Consider the following 13,784-nt stretch of genomic DNA (forward strand, 5'->3'; position numbering starts at 1 on the left):
CTCGGCAGATCGAGCGTATGGTCGAATCTAGAGGTGATCGCAATAATACGGACCGGTACCCCACAGAGATTAATTCGATGTCTATTACCCCACACGGGTGCATCATCGCATCTGAGCGCCGGCTCCACTCATGTCAGCTGATGTGAGACGCTTTCAGTCAGGCGGATGTCTTTGCTAAGAGTGGCCGGTAATCCAAGTACGGGTTGGTCCCAAGAACGTGGTGGCTATAGGACGACGGCAATGTTAAATACCGACTCAACAGAGTCCAGCGAAAGAATCATATCGAAATTTGGTCCAAACCACAGAGCAGTCAAATTTATCTCTTTCTCCGCTCGTCATTATCTCGTCTGGATGGTCTGACACGAGACATTACCAACGTGTGATGATCTAGCGGCTGGATTTTGCACGAGGATCTTCCTTCATCGCCGCGCATAGCTTGGAATGCTTTCTAAAGGCACATGAATGACAACTAATACTCCGAAATTTAGTGATCCCCAGTTCCAGGGCCCTTGCGTGAGAAACAAGAAAGAAAGTATGCGGGAACAGCCAGCCATGGTCAAATATAATGTTATAGTATTTTGATGTTTTCGCCAAGGACAATAACACAATCTCTCGAGATAATACGATAGACTGCAAGCGTGAGGCCCCGGTGAATATCTCCGATTAGCGGAATCCCGCTTCAATTGTTATAGATTTATCGTGTAATGAGACACTTATAAGCGTCCTGGACAATCTTAAACAGCGATCAAGATGCCAAAGCAACAAATAGCAGTAGTAAGCAGGATAGAGAAATCTGGATGGTTACATTTTAAGTACGGACGGAATATTGTGACGGGTACTGCGAGACTAATCTTTTCTTGGGGCGATCCTTTCGTGCACCTGATTCGTTTGTGCACGAATCCACTGTCCGAACAGCAAAAGTGGAAGGGTCAATCCAAGGAATATCGCCCACTGAATTATTGACATGTCAATGAAGAGTTGCTTTTCACCAACACGTAGTAGCCACTCTGGTGCTGTCTTCGAAAGGGCAAAAGACATCAGATGGGTAAGCAAGTTGACTGAGGCAACAGCCTCAACTGCGTAAAATGGATAACTGTCAATGACGTACGAGATAGTTGCAGAGGGTGCAAGGGTGAGACCCGCAGCTTGCATGGCAAAGCCAACGGCAGGACCAATGCTTGAGCCCCGGAGAAAGGTATATCCGAATAGTAGCAGTCCAGGAGAGCAGATGAGAAAAGGGGCAACCATGCTGTACAAACGGTACTCAGGCTGATGCTTCCCTCGCCTCTCCGATAGCTTGTGCGAAATGATGTCCATGACTGGACCGGCGATGGGATAAGCCAAGACGACTCCTATCATGCTTGTGGCGGTCCAGTTGCCCAATTGTGCTGGAGTGAAAAGAAATGGCGGGTAAGCGAAGAGCTGTGAGGAACAAACAGAAATGACGATGACCCAGCTCTGAACAATGCCCCATAGACCAGCGCAGCAGAGTACAATGGGGTCTACTATGAAGGGCAAGTGACGTATGAGCGTTCTGAGCCACTGCTTGATACCTCCTCCGTGTACATGAGGGTGTTTCCAGGAGAGGATTCCCTTTCGAAGGGTTGAGAGGAAGGGCTTGTGCACGTTCCGACCTGAAATTGAGCCAGAAATCCGGTCATCCAAGGCTCCGGCTGTTACACCAACAAAGCCATCCTGAATAAATGTCGTCTCCGGTAGCAGAGCCATCGTGGTGAAAAGATTGAAACCGATCAGCACAGCGATCAGCTTGAAGATCCAACGCCAGCCCATGTGTAGCGCTATGTGACCTGCAAATAAGGGGCCCATCTGAGCGCCAATGCTAAGACACATGGTGTACAACGCGACTACTTTAGAGTAATCGCGCTCGAAGAATACATCTTTGCACGGGTCAGAAATATTCTGCTCCTCAGGCAATGTTACAGGAAGGATAGCATACCTCCTATCAATGCCGGCCCGATAGCCTGCACCGCACTCGCGCCGAACCCTCCCAGGATCCTTGATCCAAGAAGACTGTTAAGAGATGTCGCAAATATACCCCATATACAGCCCGAAAGGAAGATAATATTTGCGAGGATAAGGGTGATGCGCTTGCCAAGGACGCTAGTCGTGGGAATCCAGATGAGGCTACCTATTCCTATCATGAGTACGACATAGGAGATAAGAGGTGCCACATCTGGGTAGCCGACATCGAATTCCCGGACCAAGTATGCAAGGCTTGTCGAAGGGCCTGCAGCAAAAAATTGTGCATTGAACGTCATTAGGCAGACGTTGAAGAGAACGGCTATCTTAAGCAGGCGCGGCCAAAGCTAAGTGTATCCAAGTCAGCTATAGACATACAGAGAATGAGGGATATAATGTTGACCTTAGGGTGATCTCCAATATCGAAAACCCCCTCGCCGGGTGATGTGTCAACTCTCTCGACAATAGCGTTCTCGGCTTTTTCAGTATCCTGCGTGGAATTCATTCTCGAATCAATCATAAAAAGAGAATTTTGCAGTAGTTTGCGTGACGTTTGCGCTGGATACCTCGATTGCACACCGACAGAATCAAGAGAGGCACGCAGCAGGAACGCATTTAAGATACGCCCATCGGAAACATTCCGATTTCCCTACGGTTGAGCAGTACCTTGGCTCGATCTAGACTGTATCTCTCCTCTGGGCCTCAGCTCGATAGAGTGTTCGGCTTGCAGTCCCAAGTTCGGTGGGGAGTTTCACGCTATTGCCACCTCAGCTCTCCCCCGTCTTCCCCGCATGGATCTGTCGGAGATAGTATTCGGCAGTGACCACAATGTGGGCACTTTCCGAAAACGAATGATTTGTCAAGGTCGCCGATTGCCTTACGAATTTGCCTTTCATGTCAAGGATATGTGTACTGTACGCGACGTTTTCATACCATGTTAAAAGAGACCTGCTTAGCGTCGCTGTATAGCCTTCAATATCCCAAACTGCGCGAAATAATGTCTATGGGTTAGACAGGTTGCATGCGCCGATATCACGCAGGAGTCCCGCTTCTTGCAATTCGTGTTTGGAAAGTATCGAGCGATTCATCTTCGACAATAACACGCTTGTTGATCACTGACTCTAAGCTTGACCAGTGGCCCCTACATCTCAGCTCTTGTGTGCTGACGCTACTTCTTCTACATAATGGTTTGGACCTTAAAATCTCGTATGGCGCTTTCATGCTGGTGACCTTCTATTGGTTCACCGCCGTCAGTGGAACATCAGAACAGCGCATCATCAGAGCCAGAGCATTGATTTCAGCCAGTTCGTCGGTTAATGTCACCTGTGTTTTGTGCTCAAAAGGATGGAATCAACGTTAGAGTCACAAAGTCCAACTAGATTCCTTACTTCAACGCAACGCCTGCATGTGGGTCCTCAGTCCAATTCCACGCATGTTCCGCTCCAACCATCAGAGAACGACGCCACGCGGCAGAATAATTCCGAGGGTACCCTAAGGCGGGGAGTCGGGGGACTGTGTGGAGCCAGATCTTTCGCACGTGCATGCGTCGTGAGATTGGCAGCTCCTTTGCCACACACTCCTCACGAGACAATCTGAAATACCCGTAAAGATCATCATGCCACAGCTATCCGGTTCAGCGGCGTCTCGGTGTGAGCCTCATAGCATGTAGTGTTCCAGTCACTCTTCCAGTACAAGCTCACCTTCGTATAGAAGTCGGAGGCACGCCATGACATGCCGCACCAGGATCATCGAGTTCTTCTTTTTGGCTCCTACATCCAGCGGTGGCGTGACACCCGATCGGACTGTCAGATGTGATGCAGTTCTCTTTCATCTGTTCCATACACAGAGAATCAGTCACTTTGAAAGAATTTTGCGGTGTACAGCGATCGAGTAGCCAATCATCTTTGATAAACTCTGTGTAATCTTTTGGGTTGATCTACGGGCACTAATTGATGCTATACACGACCAATGAATGTAAATCAGCAGATATATGCTTCTACCTCTTTCGACAATCGATCAAGTAAAACCACACTTCTTTGGCCGATTACCGTAGTACAGCGCCTGCCTGAGCGGCATGTTATGATCTCGTCGAGATCAGGATATCCTTTTGCTCAGTTGAGAAGCGCATCGACGAATAACAGCGCCTTGGACGCAGGAATCTGTATGAGCGTTATGTAGCCGTGATCTTGATCCAACTAGCATCATTGCTAACCTTTTCCCACCAAGCCTTGAGGAGCGGCCGCGATTCAATTTCTTTTCCAAAGCCAAGTTGTCCACTCATCAAGCTAAACCATGGAGCATTGAATACTTCGATAAGACTGAAAACCTGTAGTAACATGTGAGGCTCTGTCACTCTGATAAACAGCCGTAGAAAGAGACATACCGATCCGCCGAGCCATTCGTGGGCGCCCAGTACCTTTTCGTAATAATCCAAGCCCTGCCTCACCTCCTTCTCCAAACCCGCCACAACGGACAAGTCTGCCTCCTGCCCCGTGACCCTTTTCTTGAAAATCATTTCCCAAGCAAGTCTGCTGACTGCGGGTTCGAAGTAGGAATACTCCACGCTAGCAGCTTCTTCAAAACGACCGAGGGAAGCGCTATCAATAGGAATGCTGAGGGGTCCAGGATATTTGGAGACCAAGTAGCGAGCGATAGCGCGAGATTCGAAAAGCTTCAAATCATCGTCCTGGATGGCTGGAATCTTGCCGAAAGGGTGATGTGAGGCGATGAAGTCGCCGGCCTAGTCTTGCACTCACTCATCAGATTGGAAAATGGCATTTCACTTCCTTGAGTACGTCTGTATCCGATGACTTACGCGATGTTCATTGTTTTGCATATCGATACTGTGCATTGCATAAGACAAGCTCAGCTTCTCAAGCGCAAATAGTACGCTTTGGGTGCGAGCAGAGTAAGTAGCTCCGAAGACTTTGATGACCATGTTCCATTAGAAAAATCTCGTTGTTGAAATTACAGGATAGATTGGGAGTATCATGGAGTTTAGTGAGCCATTCATAGTATTGTAGAATTTTATTATAGCGCCTAGGGATGCTGCCATACCCAATTGTGAACTGGAGGTCCGGCTCCACAAGTCAGCTAACCGCCCCACCGGAAGCTGGAATGCAAGAATAACCCCACCCGAAACGATTAAAGGAAGTAACGTTTGGGTCCCTAGGGTAACCGATGTGGGGAATACCGCGAAGTCTGTCTGAACGCCATTGAATTTTGGTGTTAGGCAAGACACACCGATTGCAATCACAAGCGCATCGCGCGTGTTGTGCGTTGCAAGGTTGAATCACTTGGTCATGGATTCGCTCTCACTCGCTTCGAGGCGCTCTAGAAGTTGCAGGTAGCCCCTGCTGATGCCCCAACCTTTTAGAGAGCTCATAGCCGCTAAAGAGTGTTTGAGTAGAGTTCGTCTTCCCTGCCGGCAGAGGAGATCCGCAATACTGGGCAGCTTGACCCGGCCACGCCCATCTGCTATCCAGTCCCGGACTTGATCGTTCTCGGTGCGTGCGGATCCAAGAGCAATTGAAGCCGACTCTCGCGATTCAAGAGTAAAACCCGTGAGACCGGGTTTGTCGAACAGGACCGAGTATAGCCAAAGCGATAATACAGCTCTAAGAAGAGATGCTGGCATTGCGTAATGTGATGTGTGACTGTTCCGGATGGTTTCGAAGAGATGTGCTGCGTGAAAAACTGCCTCGCGGCCCTGATGGGGTGTTTCTCTCCAGACTTTCGCAATGTGTGAAAGCTCTTGGTCGGTCATCTGATTGTATACACAGCTGAGGGCGATCTTGGTGAGGTCGAGTGCTGGGGAGAGGCCAATCAATAGTGCCGTTAGACAAATGGCTTTGTGCACTATGGAAGCTTTCAAATTGTCCATAGACACATCCTGATCTTCTTTCAGAAGTGAGAGAAGACTCTCCAGGACTTGTTTCGCCTGGGCCTGGTCAGAGACAGCTGCCACTTTGTGATTCATGGAACCTGAAGGCCGGACTCTTTCCAGGAGTTCTTGCAAGATGGCTTGTTTGCCTAGTGTACTCGTTTCTGACCAAGTGGACAACCAACTGTCGGTCGCAATGACATCTGCAAGCGTCTTTGTGCGGCCTGAGCCTGAGCTATGTTAAGGGAAATTGTGAGGTTAAGTGACGGCGTAGAGACGCACCTAGACCAGGTGGGTAGCTCGCCCAACTCTGAGCACTGTCTGCATTCCAACGTGCATCAGCTTGAGGGAGCGAATTCTTCAGCTCGTGAGCATTTAAGACTGTCGTCAGATTAAATTCTGAATCAAAGGCACAGTCAACAAGCTGTTGTTCGTGTCAGCCGACCGACAACATCATGAGTGATGGCAGTGCCTACCCAAACACCAAAACCCGTTCGTCTCCTCTCCTCGTCCATGACCCATAGTCTCCACGTTTCTTGGAGACGTGCTTGTGTTTGAACGATGCGTTCGTGGGTCAAGATATCTTCAAGTAGTCCTTTTCTTCTCGCAAGGGCTACAGGTACGGCTTGCAGAATTTCGGAGACTTCCAGCGCTCGTCTCTCTCCGGAATGCGACATGGCTAAGCCGTTCAGCATAACCACTTGTGTCATCCACACTGTTCGACCATACTTGTTCTGAAACTCGCACTTGAAATGAGAAACGTCAGATCAAACGCTGCACGAGAACAAGGGATGAGAGCTTACCTGACGTGATGATAACCTTCTGACAAGCTCGTGGAGACTGCGGGCGAAAGCGAGAGAGTTGGGAAGGTTGGAGAATTGGGCGCCAATTGCTGCAACTACCAGAAGAAGAAGCGGCGGCGTTTCCAGAGTAGAAAATGAGGCTTTGTGTAACACTGGGAAGACGGGATGGAAATACTCAAAATAGAGTTGGATCCAGGCATTCATGACAGATTTTGGTGGGAGTTTCAAGCTGTTGAAGAACGGATAATGAGGTTTGCTCTCCATGTCATCAATCAGAGTATTTATAGCGTCTAACTGATTGTGAGAGAGACTCTCAACATGGGCAAAATCCTCCAAATCTGCGCTAACAAGCGATCCTGGGTCAATCTCTGGGCAAGACAATGGTGCATCCACTTCTATGTCCGTAGGATGATATTTACGAATGTCGACTGCATCTCTGTCCAAAACTGGCGTGTGACTGCGACTGAAAAGGTCGCCAGGATTGGAGACTGGTGTGGGAGGCAAACCAGGGCCTGGATTGTGTGGTGGTGCGTTTTGTATTGGTAGTATCGTGGCTTCTTTCTGACAAATGTTTTCTACAAGTTGAATCTCAGTCTGGAGGTCGAACGGTGCCGGCCAGAAAGGTATTTCGAAGTCATTCAACAACCAGTCAACATTGCTCACATCGTCCTTCGATGAAGATGTTTTGGGGCCAGCGAAGAAGTCGAGATGCATGAAATCGGGGACTGTGGTGTCGAGAGACGGTACGAGTAGCATGTCATTGAGCTGAGCATCAACCGCAGGCATGATTTCATGTTGAGTCTTGATTAAAGAAGGGCTAAGGGCGGTACTAGTGGGACCCTCGCAGTCGACCTGTGCCTTAGAAAGCCGCCGTTTTGGCTTCGGCTCTAAAACGGGATTCTGAGGGGCTCCTCGTCTTTTCTTCGGGGATTCGTAGAGGCATTCAATCTCAGTGGCGGCGCACTTCCCGCAGGGATGCTTGCCATCGCACTTCACTTTGGCAGTGCTGCAGCGCTTACACGCACGTGAGACGCGCTGGCGTTCACCGGGCTCTGACGACGACGTGGCGGTGTTGTTGTGCAGATGTGTCGAGCTGTGATGGCGAGCAAGAGAGTCGACCCGTCCAAAGTGGGTCCCGCACACTGAGCAAGCAAAAGGCTTTTCTTTGGTATGAGTGCGCAGATGGCGCTGATAGTGCTCGCGGCGGTTGAACGCATCGCCACACTCGTTGCAGGTCCATTGATCAGACATGGGGTCGGTATGGCGGTGACAACGTCCAAGGAAATGGTGCAGGTAAGCTCAGACAAAGCAAAAGTCGGAGGGCAGCAAGCACTCTAGGCCAGGTACGGCGCTGGCCTCCTAGGTTCATGTACGAAAGCACAAAGTTTTAATTCCGTTATCAAGGCGATCACTACTGGGATAAACGCGGGGATGCAGGCAAAAAGTGCGGGGAAGTTCCGGAAGCTCGGCAAATGACTAACACTCACGACCATCTACCTTACAGATCCTGCTATGAAACGGCCGCCAGCTCTCGTGGCCACCCCCCATCGATTCCCAGCCACCGGCCATCATAGGGGTAGGGGATCACGAGCTCGGAATCCCGAGCACTTGCCGCAGCGCTGACTGCAGCGCGTCGCTATGGCCACCGTCTGATCGCGCCCTCCAGGCGATGAAACCGTCTGGGCGTATGAGTAGTGCCTCGTCCATCTCCAACTTACATTTTTGGCGCAGCGCTCCCGCAACATCGCGATAAGGTGCTGACGTCTCATGCAATTCATATGCATCAATGGGCGCTAGCCCACATGATGCGGTAGCCCGCACGGCGGCAAGCCACGGCGAATCCCGTTCCGTCGCAATCAAAACAAGGTTTCGCCGCACTAGGTCAAGTGTCGACACACGCTCGACAGATTTATCATACCCGTCCCCGTATTGCAGCCATACGTGCGGTAATCGGGTTCCAGCAGTGCCAGAGGGCGCGAGTGGGTTCTCGAATGGTTCTTCACTCGGCGCGCCATGGCCATTTCCGTGGACGACTCCGCCGTTGGCATAACGATAGCCAAGTTCCACTGTCAAGTTGCCTTCCTCGGCAAGGGAAGGCTGTACGTGGTCAACGCGGTTGTGAAAGCGCTTGGTTGCTTGGTCTACTGCAAAAGCGTCAACCGGTTGCCGCTCTTGGGTGTATGTTTCCAGAAGCGCCGGAGACGCAAGCCCCTTGAGCACGAATGCGAGCTTCCATGCAAGGTTGTGCGCATCACCGATGCCGGTGTTACCTCCAAGACCCCCTGTGGGTGGCATCGTATGCGCAGCATCACCGGCAATCAGCACGCGTCCGCCATGCGACTGCAGCCTATCTGCATTGTAGGACGTCATCGTCCAGTATGAACAAGTCTGTACTTCCAGCTCCATGTCTTCGGGTAGTCCGGATAGTTCATACACGTATTTGCGCGCCTCTTCTGGACTAACGCTGCCTTCTGGAAAATTGTGCCTGTCGCCAGCTCTGTTCACCATGACAATCGCCGCCTTGCCTTGGTCTTCAAGCCGAAACCCCCCACTGATGTTTGAGTTGAGAACGTACACAACGCCGTGTACGGACCGAGTGCCGAGATGGGGGGCCAAGTTTCCCACAATTCGCATCGAGAGACTGTCACGTAGGGTCCCAGACCCCCTCAGCATGATACCCTCCTTAACTCGGGTACTGCTTCTGTTGCCATCACAGGCAACAAGATACTGTGCTCTGAGCTTCTTGTACTCCTTTGTTTTCAGATCCTGTACTACCACCAGCACGCCGTTTGCATCTTCCTCATAATGAACCACAAGCTTTCCGTATAATTGTGTGCAGTCGAACTTGCCGGCGTTGGACCGTAGCAAGGGCTCGAACATCGCCTGAGTGATCCAGAGCCAGCTCGTGCATGGCGTCACTTCCTTAACTTCGGCAGGATCATTCTCTTGCACTTGCGCAATCACTTTGCCGCCCACCAGCCTTTCCACCACCAGCATACCTGCATCGATGTCGAATTCCTTGCCGCTTTCCGCCTTGGCTACCTCTTCCAATCCCAGTTGACGAAGGATCTCGACAGTGCGATAATTTAACCCCGCGGCCCTTGGGTGTGTGCTGGAGGGCGGATGCCTATCGAAAGATATGCTTTTGATGCTGATGTCCAGTCAGGAGCGATCTCTGCATGTGCTTGCTTATATCCATACCCATGATAGCCGAGGAGTATGCCTGTCATCATGCCCACCATGCTCGATCCTATGATGGCCACAGGCCATTCCTCTTCATCGAGCGGAATACCGCTATGGTCAAAGGCTCCAAACTCGACCTCTTTGACATCGCCCCCGAAAGATTGCGGGGGACGCCTGACCTCGTATCCGTGTTCACTTCTGCTTGTTTGGCTCTGGCTCACAGTCGACATGTCTTTTGTCATCCAAAATCATTGCCAGACAGATGAATGTTTTGGTTGCGACTTTGGAGACCGCAACTTTTATGTCATGGAAATTTTGCCGTAACTACGTATCATAGCGCGGGTATCTTCCGGGCCCTCACCCCGCCATTGAGAGCGGGACCCGAACACTGTGACCGCTGGTTTCACAACGTTCGATCTGACGGCTCTCTCCACAGACTTCCGAAATAGCAGAGAAAGTTGGCCGAAGGGTGGGGAATTGCTTCTGCTTCGTCTTCTAGTTGCCGTCCGCACAGGTCGTTACTCGCTTGGCAACACGATCTCGTAACGTGATCAACTAGACACATATTCTCGACGCAGATTATTCTTGGAGCTACAGCGTACGCTATCGATAGGAGGAAAGACAATTGCCGAGAGCTAGCTTATTCAAAGTACAATACAGGACAATCATTTTCCTCCCAACATCATGGTATTGCGCTATCCGGCGCAAACATAAAGTCACTGTTGTCGGAGAAAATCTTGGGCCGCTTGAACAGGAAAGGAGTTCCAAGCATATAGCCACATGTTTGTAGGCATCTTTGCACCTGGAACGAAGCGTCTCAAGTCCTCCATGACAACCTCTCGGTGCTCGTCGCCTACTCTAGACATGAACAGGATGGTGACAGCCTTTTCGTAGCGAATGTTATTGTATGCTTCCAATCTCTTGCCGATCTGATCCAATGTGGTGGTTGCAGTGAAGAGCGCCCCGAGAGTCGCGGCGTCCTCTATTGCTTGCGCTCCCCCCTGGCCTTGATCTACAACTCGTGTAAGCGAACGTTTGCAAGTGCGGGTCGACATCTGACATACGTGGAAGGGTAGGGTGCGCCGCATCTCCGATGATGGCAAGTTTGCCCTTGAAAAACACTGGACTTGGATCTCGAGATGCTAAGCTCCACAGCTTCACGTCCTCGGCCATGCTACAAAGCTCTCGCAGTTCAGGGGCAAAGCTCTCTATCTCAGCCAGCAAGTCATCCACATTGCCGAAGTTCTGCCACGAAGATTCAATGGTCTGGCCGTCTGCGTTATCAGGGTAGAATACGGCGGCGTTGATAAGCGTGCCTGCGCGGCATGGGTACAGGATCAGACGTCGATCCTCGGAATTGAACGCATTAAGGGACTGCAAGCCTATACGATCCATGAGGCTTTTGGTGATAGGATTTGCTTGTAGCTTGTCGGTAGGGACAAGAAAACGGAAGCAATTCTGACCCGTACTTCTCTTTTGAACCTCCCCGATGATACTTTTTACCGTCCGTGACTGGCGGATCATTAGCTTGCTCCTCACAAGTCTCGCAGTAACACGTACATGTACACCGTCTGCACCAATGATAAGATCTGCCTGCAACACGCGACCATCTTCGAGTATCACCGTACCAGTTGACGGGTCCTGGTTCAAGTATAAATTATCCTGTCGAAGTCTTAAGTCTGAGTCGAATGCGAACGTACCACTGATTCGACGGCGCAAGAGAGATGGATTTCTGGCTTCTTGCCAGCGAACCCTTCTTCAGCCTTCTTCCGCAACGCATTGTGCAAATCCACACGATGAACAAGAAGCCACGGATCTTCGATTGACAGCTTCTTCTGTAGGTCTTTGGTGATCTACTTGGTTAGCTCGATTGTTTTGCCAGTGCGCTGAAAAGGTTGTTAGGAAGATACCTACTGCTGGTGTGGCGATGAAGTTTCCTTTATAATCCCAAGAACTCAGGTGGTTACATGTCGTAGGTTGCATAGCCTCCAGATCGCATCCCCATGGCTTCAGAATTCGAGTTGCGTTCGGTGCCAGATGAATTGCTGCTCCGACCTCGTTATGGAAAGCGGATTTCTCATAGACCTACACAAGACGTCAATCCACGCTGTTGTTCAGGCAACTTGCCAGGATCATACGCAATACAAACCTTAACATCATGTCCCGCTCTTGTGAATGCGATAGCTGCACTCAGACCACCCAAGCCTGCACCGACGATGATGACCTTCAATGTCATCTTGAGCTTCTCTTGAGTGGACGCAACTGAAAATGTAACGACCAGTTTCAAACACTGAAGCAAGTTTGCGTCCTCAAGTTGTTTACAAAGTTCAGATGATGCGGTGAGGACTACATGCGCAGTCTCACGCTAGGTTACCCCACACCGCATGACTAGCCATTGACTGTGGTCCGATCCGCGCGCAAGCAACGAGCAGACACCGTCCACTTAGCTTTCGGGATCGGGATCTTACCTCCCCGTCGCTGCCGGCATGGAAATGAAAGGGTCATCGATACAGATGTTTCGGGATGAACTTCAGCTCCGGTGGGGAAATGCCGAAGGCGCAAAGCGTGTGATATGTAACCCTTCCATCCCTACATCGTGTTTTCTCCCACTATAATCAAGCGCTCTTTTGGATTTCATTCCCCAAACACTGTCACAAGCTCATCAACAGCAGAAATAACGCGAAGAAGCTCGAGCATGCCTTCTTTACAAACGATTCGTGCTATATTTGACCTTCTCGGTGCTGGAAAAACACAAGAATTCTTCGAAAATGTCGACGAAAATGTTGACTGGACCGTGAAGGGTAGGTCAAGTTCGCTTCTCGTTATCTTTTAGACTTCCAACCCAAACCTTCTGCAGGATAGCATTGTGACATCTCGCCACACCACAGGTACATATTGCCCGATCTCCGGACACTATAAGTCCAAAGAAGCATTTCACGAAGGCACACGCGCCCTTTCATCGACATGGGCTACACCACTGAAGCTGTCCGTGCAAGACATTATCTACGATGGGTTCAACAAGGCAGCAGTGGAGCTGAAAGCTGTCGATGTGGAGTGTAAGGATGGATTGAAGTTTACAAATGAGTATGTCTGGGTATGTCATTTCAACGACCAAGACAGGATTGTAAAAATCAACGCATTCATGGACACGTAAGAGGATCTCCAGTGATGATGTTTTCAAGAAACTGACTGCGATCAGAGATCTTGTCACTAGGGCCATCGAGCGGAATCCGCTATAGCTGGAAGCATATTCAACCTGTGAACGTAGCTTCAGAATTAGGAGGGAAAGCAGATTGTTGTTGTCTATACGCCTCATCCGATAGCTCTTTCAACACAATAGTATTTTGTTTATCTTGAGCGGCCACTAAACTAGAAGCACCTAAGTGCTGCTTACACACGAATGAGATCACGATCTTGGCAAGTCCTCGCCTGCTTGCGATCACGAGCGGCTGAGGCGAACGTTTTGGCCTGATGGGGCCAATGAGGACACGATTTAAAAATGTAAATACTGGACGATACCCAGCGAGTGTCACCAACCGCCAATGGGTAGAGCCCCATCAGGATCACGACCATGGTCGTGATGAACAATACAATAGGATATGTATACAACTAGCAATTCCGTGTTTCGGATTGTTCATGAAAAACATGATCGATCTTGAGCTGCATAATAGCGACGGTTTTCTGTACCTAAACAGAGCAGTGGTCATCCTATTACTTCTGCATCACGCCCATCCCTTGAAATAAAGATAGACTATCGATTGTACATTCAGCGGAAGACATGCTGTGATTGCTAATATTTCCAGCAGGCATCTTACAGACCACGTTTGCTGTAATGTCGTTCTTTCACCCCTCAATCATCTACCACGAAATCAATTTATATTACTTCCAAAACTACGTATGTCCATATTCTGATCGGATATGTTTATGGATCTGCT

At 50.0% G+C, this 13,784-nt stretch overlaps 5 protein-coding genes across 5 annotated transcripts; all 5 read right to left on the reverse strand.

Moving 5' to 3' along the window:
* Positions 1-846: 846 nt before the first annotated feature.
* GT037_001397 (uncharacterized protein) lies at positions 847-2,485 on the reverse strand (the record flags this gene model as incomplete). The annotated part of the gene is made up of 3 exons (XM_038926444.1): positions 847-1,898; positions 1,958-2,248; positions 2,359-2,485. The coding sequence occupies 3 exons, from the start codon at positions 2,483-2,485 to the stop codon at positions 847-849; spliced, it is 1,470 nt and encodes a 489-aa protein (XP_038789736.1).
* A 1,606-nt stretch (positions 2,486-4,091) lies between these two features.
* Positions 4,092-4,918, reverse strand: GT037_001398 (uncharacterized protein; the record flags this gene model as incomplete). Its single annotated transcript, XM_038926445.1, has 4 exons — positions 4,092-4,139; positions 4,193-4,306; positions 4,364-4,720; positions 4,796-4,918. The coding sequence occupies 4 exons, from the start codon at positions 4,916-4,918 to the stop codon at positions 4,092-4,094; spliced, it is 642 nt and encodes a 213-aa protein (XP_038789737.1).
* Positions 4,919-5,272: 354 nt separating this feature from the next.
* Positions 5,273-7,452, reverse strand: GT037_001399 (uncharacterized protein; the record flags this gene model as incomplete). Its single annotated transcript, XM_038926446.1, has 4 exons — positions 5,273-6,093; positions 6,146-6,287; positions 6,340-6,609; positions 6,667-7,452. The coding sequence occupies 4 exons, from the start codon at positions 7,450-7,452 to the stop codon at positions 5,273-5,275; spliced, it is 2,019 nt and encodes a 672-aa protein (XP_038789738.1).
* Positions 7,453-8,250: 798 nt separating this feature from the next.
* GT037_001400 (uncharacterized protein) lies at positions 8,251-10,079 on the reverse strand (the record flags this gene model as incomplete). Its single annotated transcript, XM_038926447.1, has 2 exons — positions 8,251-9,817; positions 9,868-10,079. 2 exons carry the CDS (start codon positions 10,077-10,079, stop codon positions 8,251-8,253), a joined length of 1,779 nt encoding a protein of 592 aa, XP_038789739.1.
* Positions 10,080-10,565: 486 nt separating this feature from the next.
* GT037_001401 (salicylate 1-monooxygenase) lies at positions 10,566-12,085 on the reverse strand (the record flags this gene model as incomplete). The annotated part of the gene is made up of 6 exons (XM_038926448.1): positions 10,566-10,861; positions 10,914-11,361; positions 11,410-11,490; positions 11,550-11,702; positions 11,764-11,934; positions 11,999-12,085. The coding sequence occupies 6 exons, from the start codon at positions 12,083-12,085 to the stop codon at positions 10,566-10,568; spliced, it is 1,236 nt and encodes a 411-aa protein (XP_038789740.1).
* Between the last annotated feature and the right edge of the window lie 1,699 nt (positions 12,086-13,784).

The sequence above is a fragment of the Alternaria burnsii genome (assembly GCF_013036055.1).
Source record: "Alternaria burnsii strain CBS107.38 chromosome Unknown 750, whole genome shotgun sequence".
Taxonomy (NCBI): Eukaryota; Fungi; Ascomycota; class Dothideomycetes; order Pleosporales; family Pleosporaceae; genus Alternaria; species Alternaria burnsii.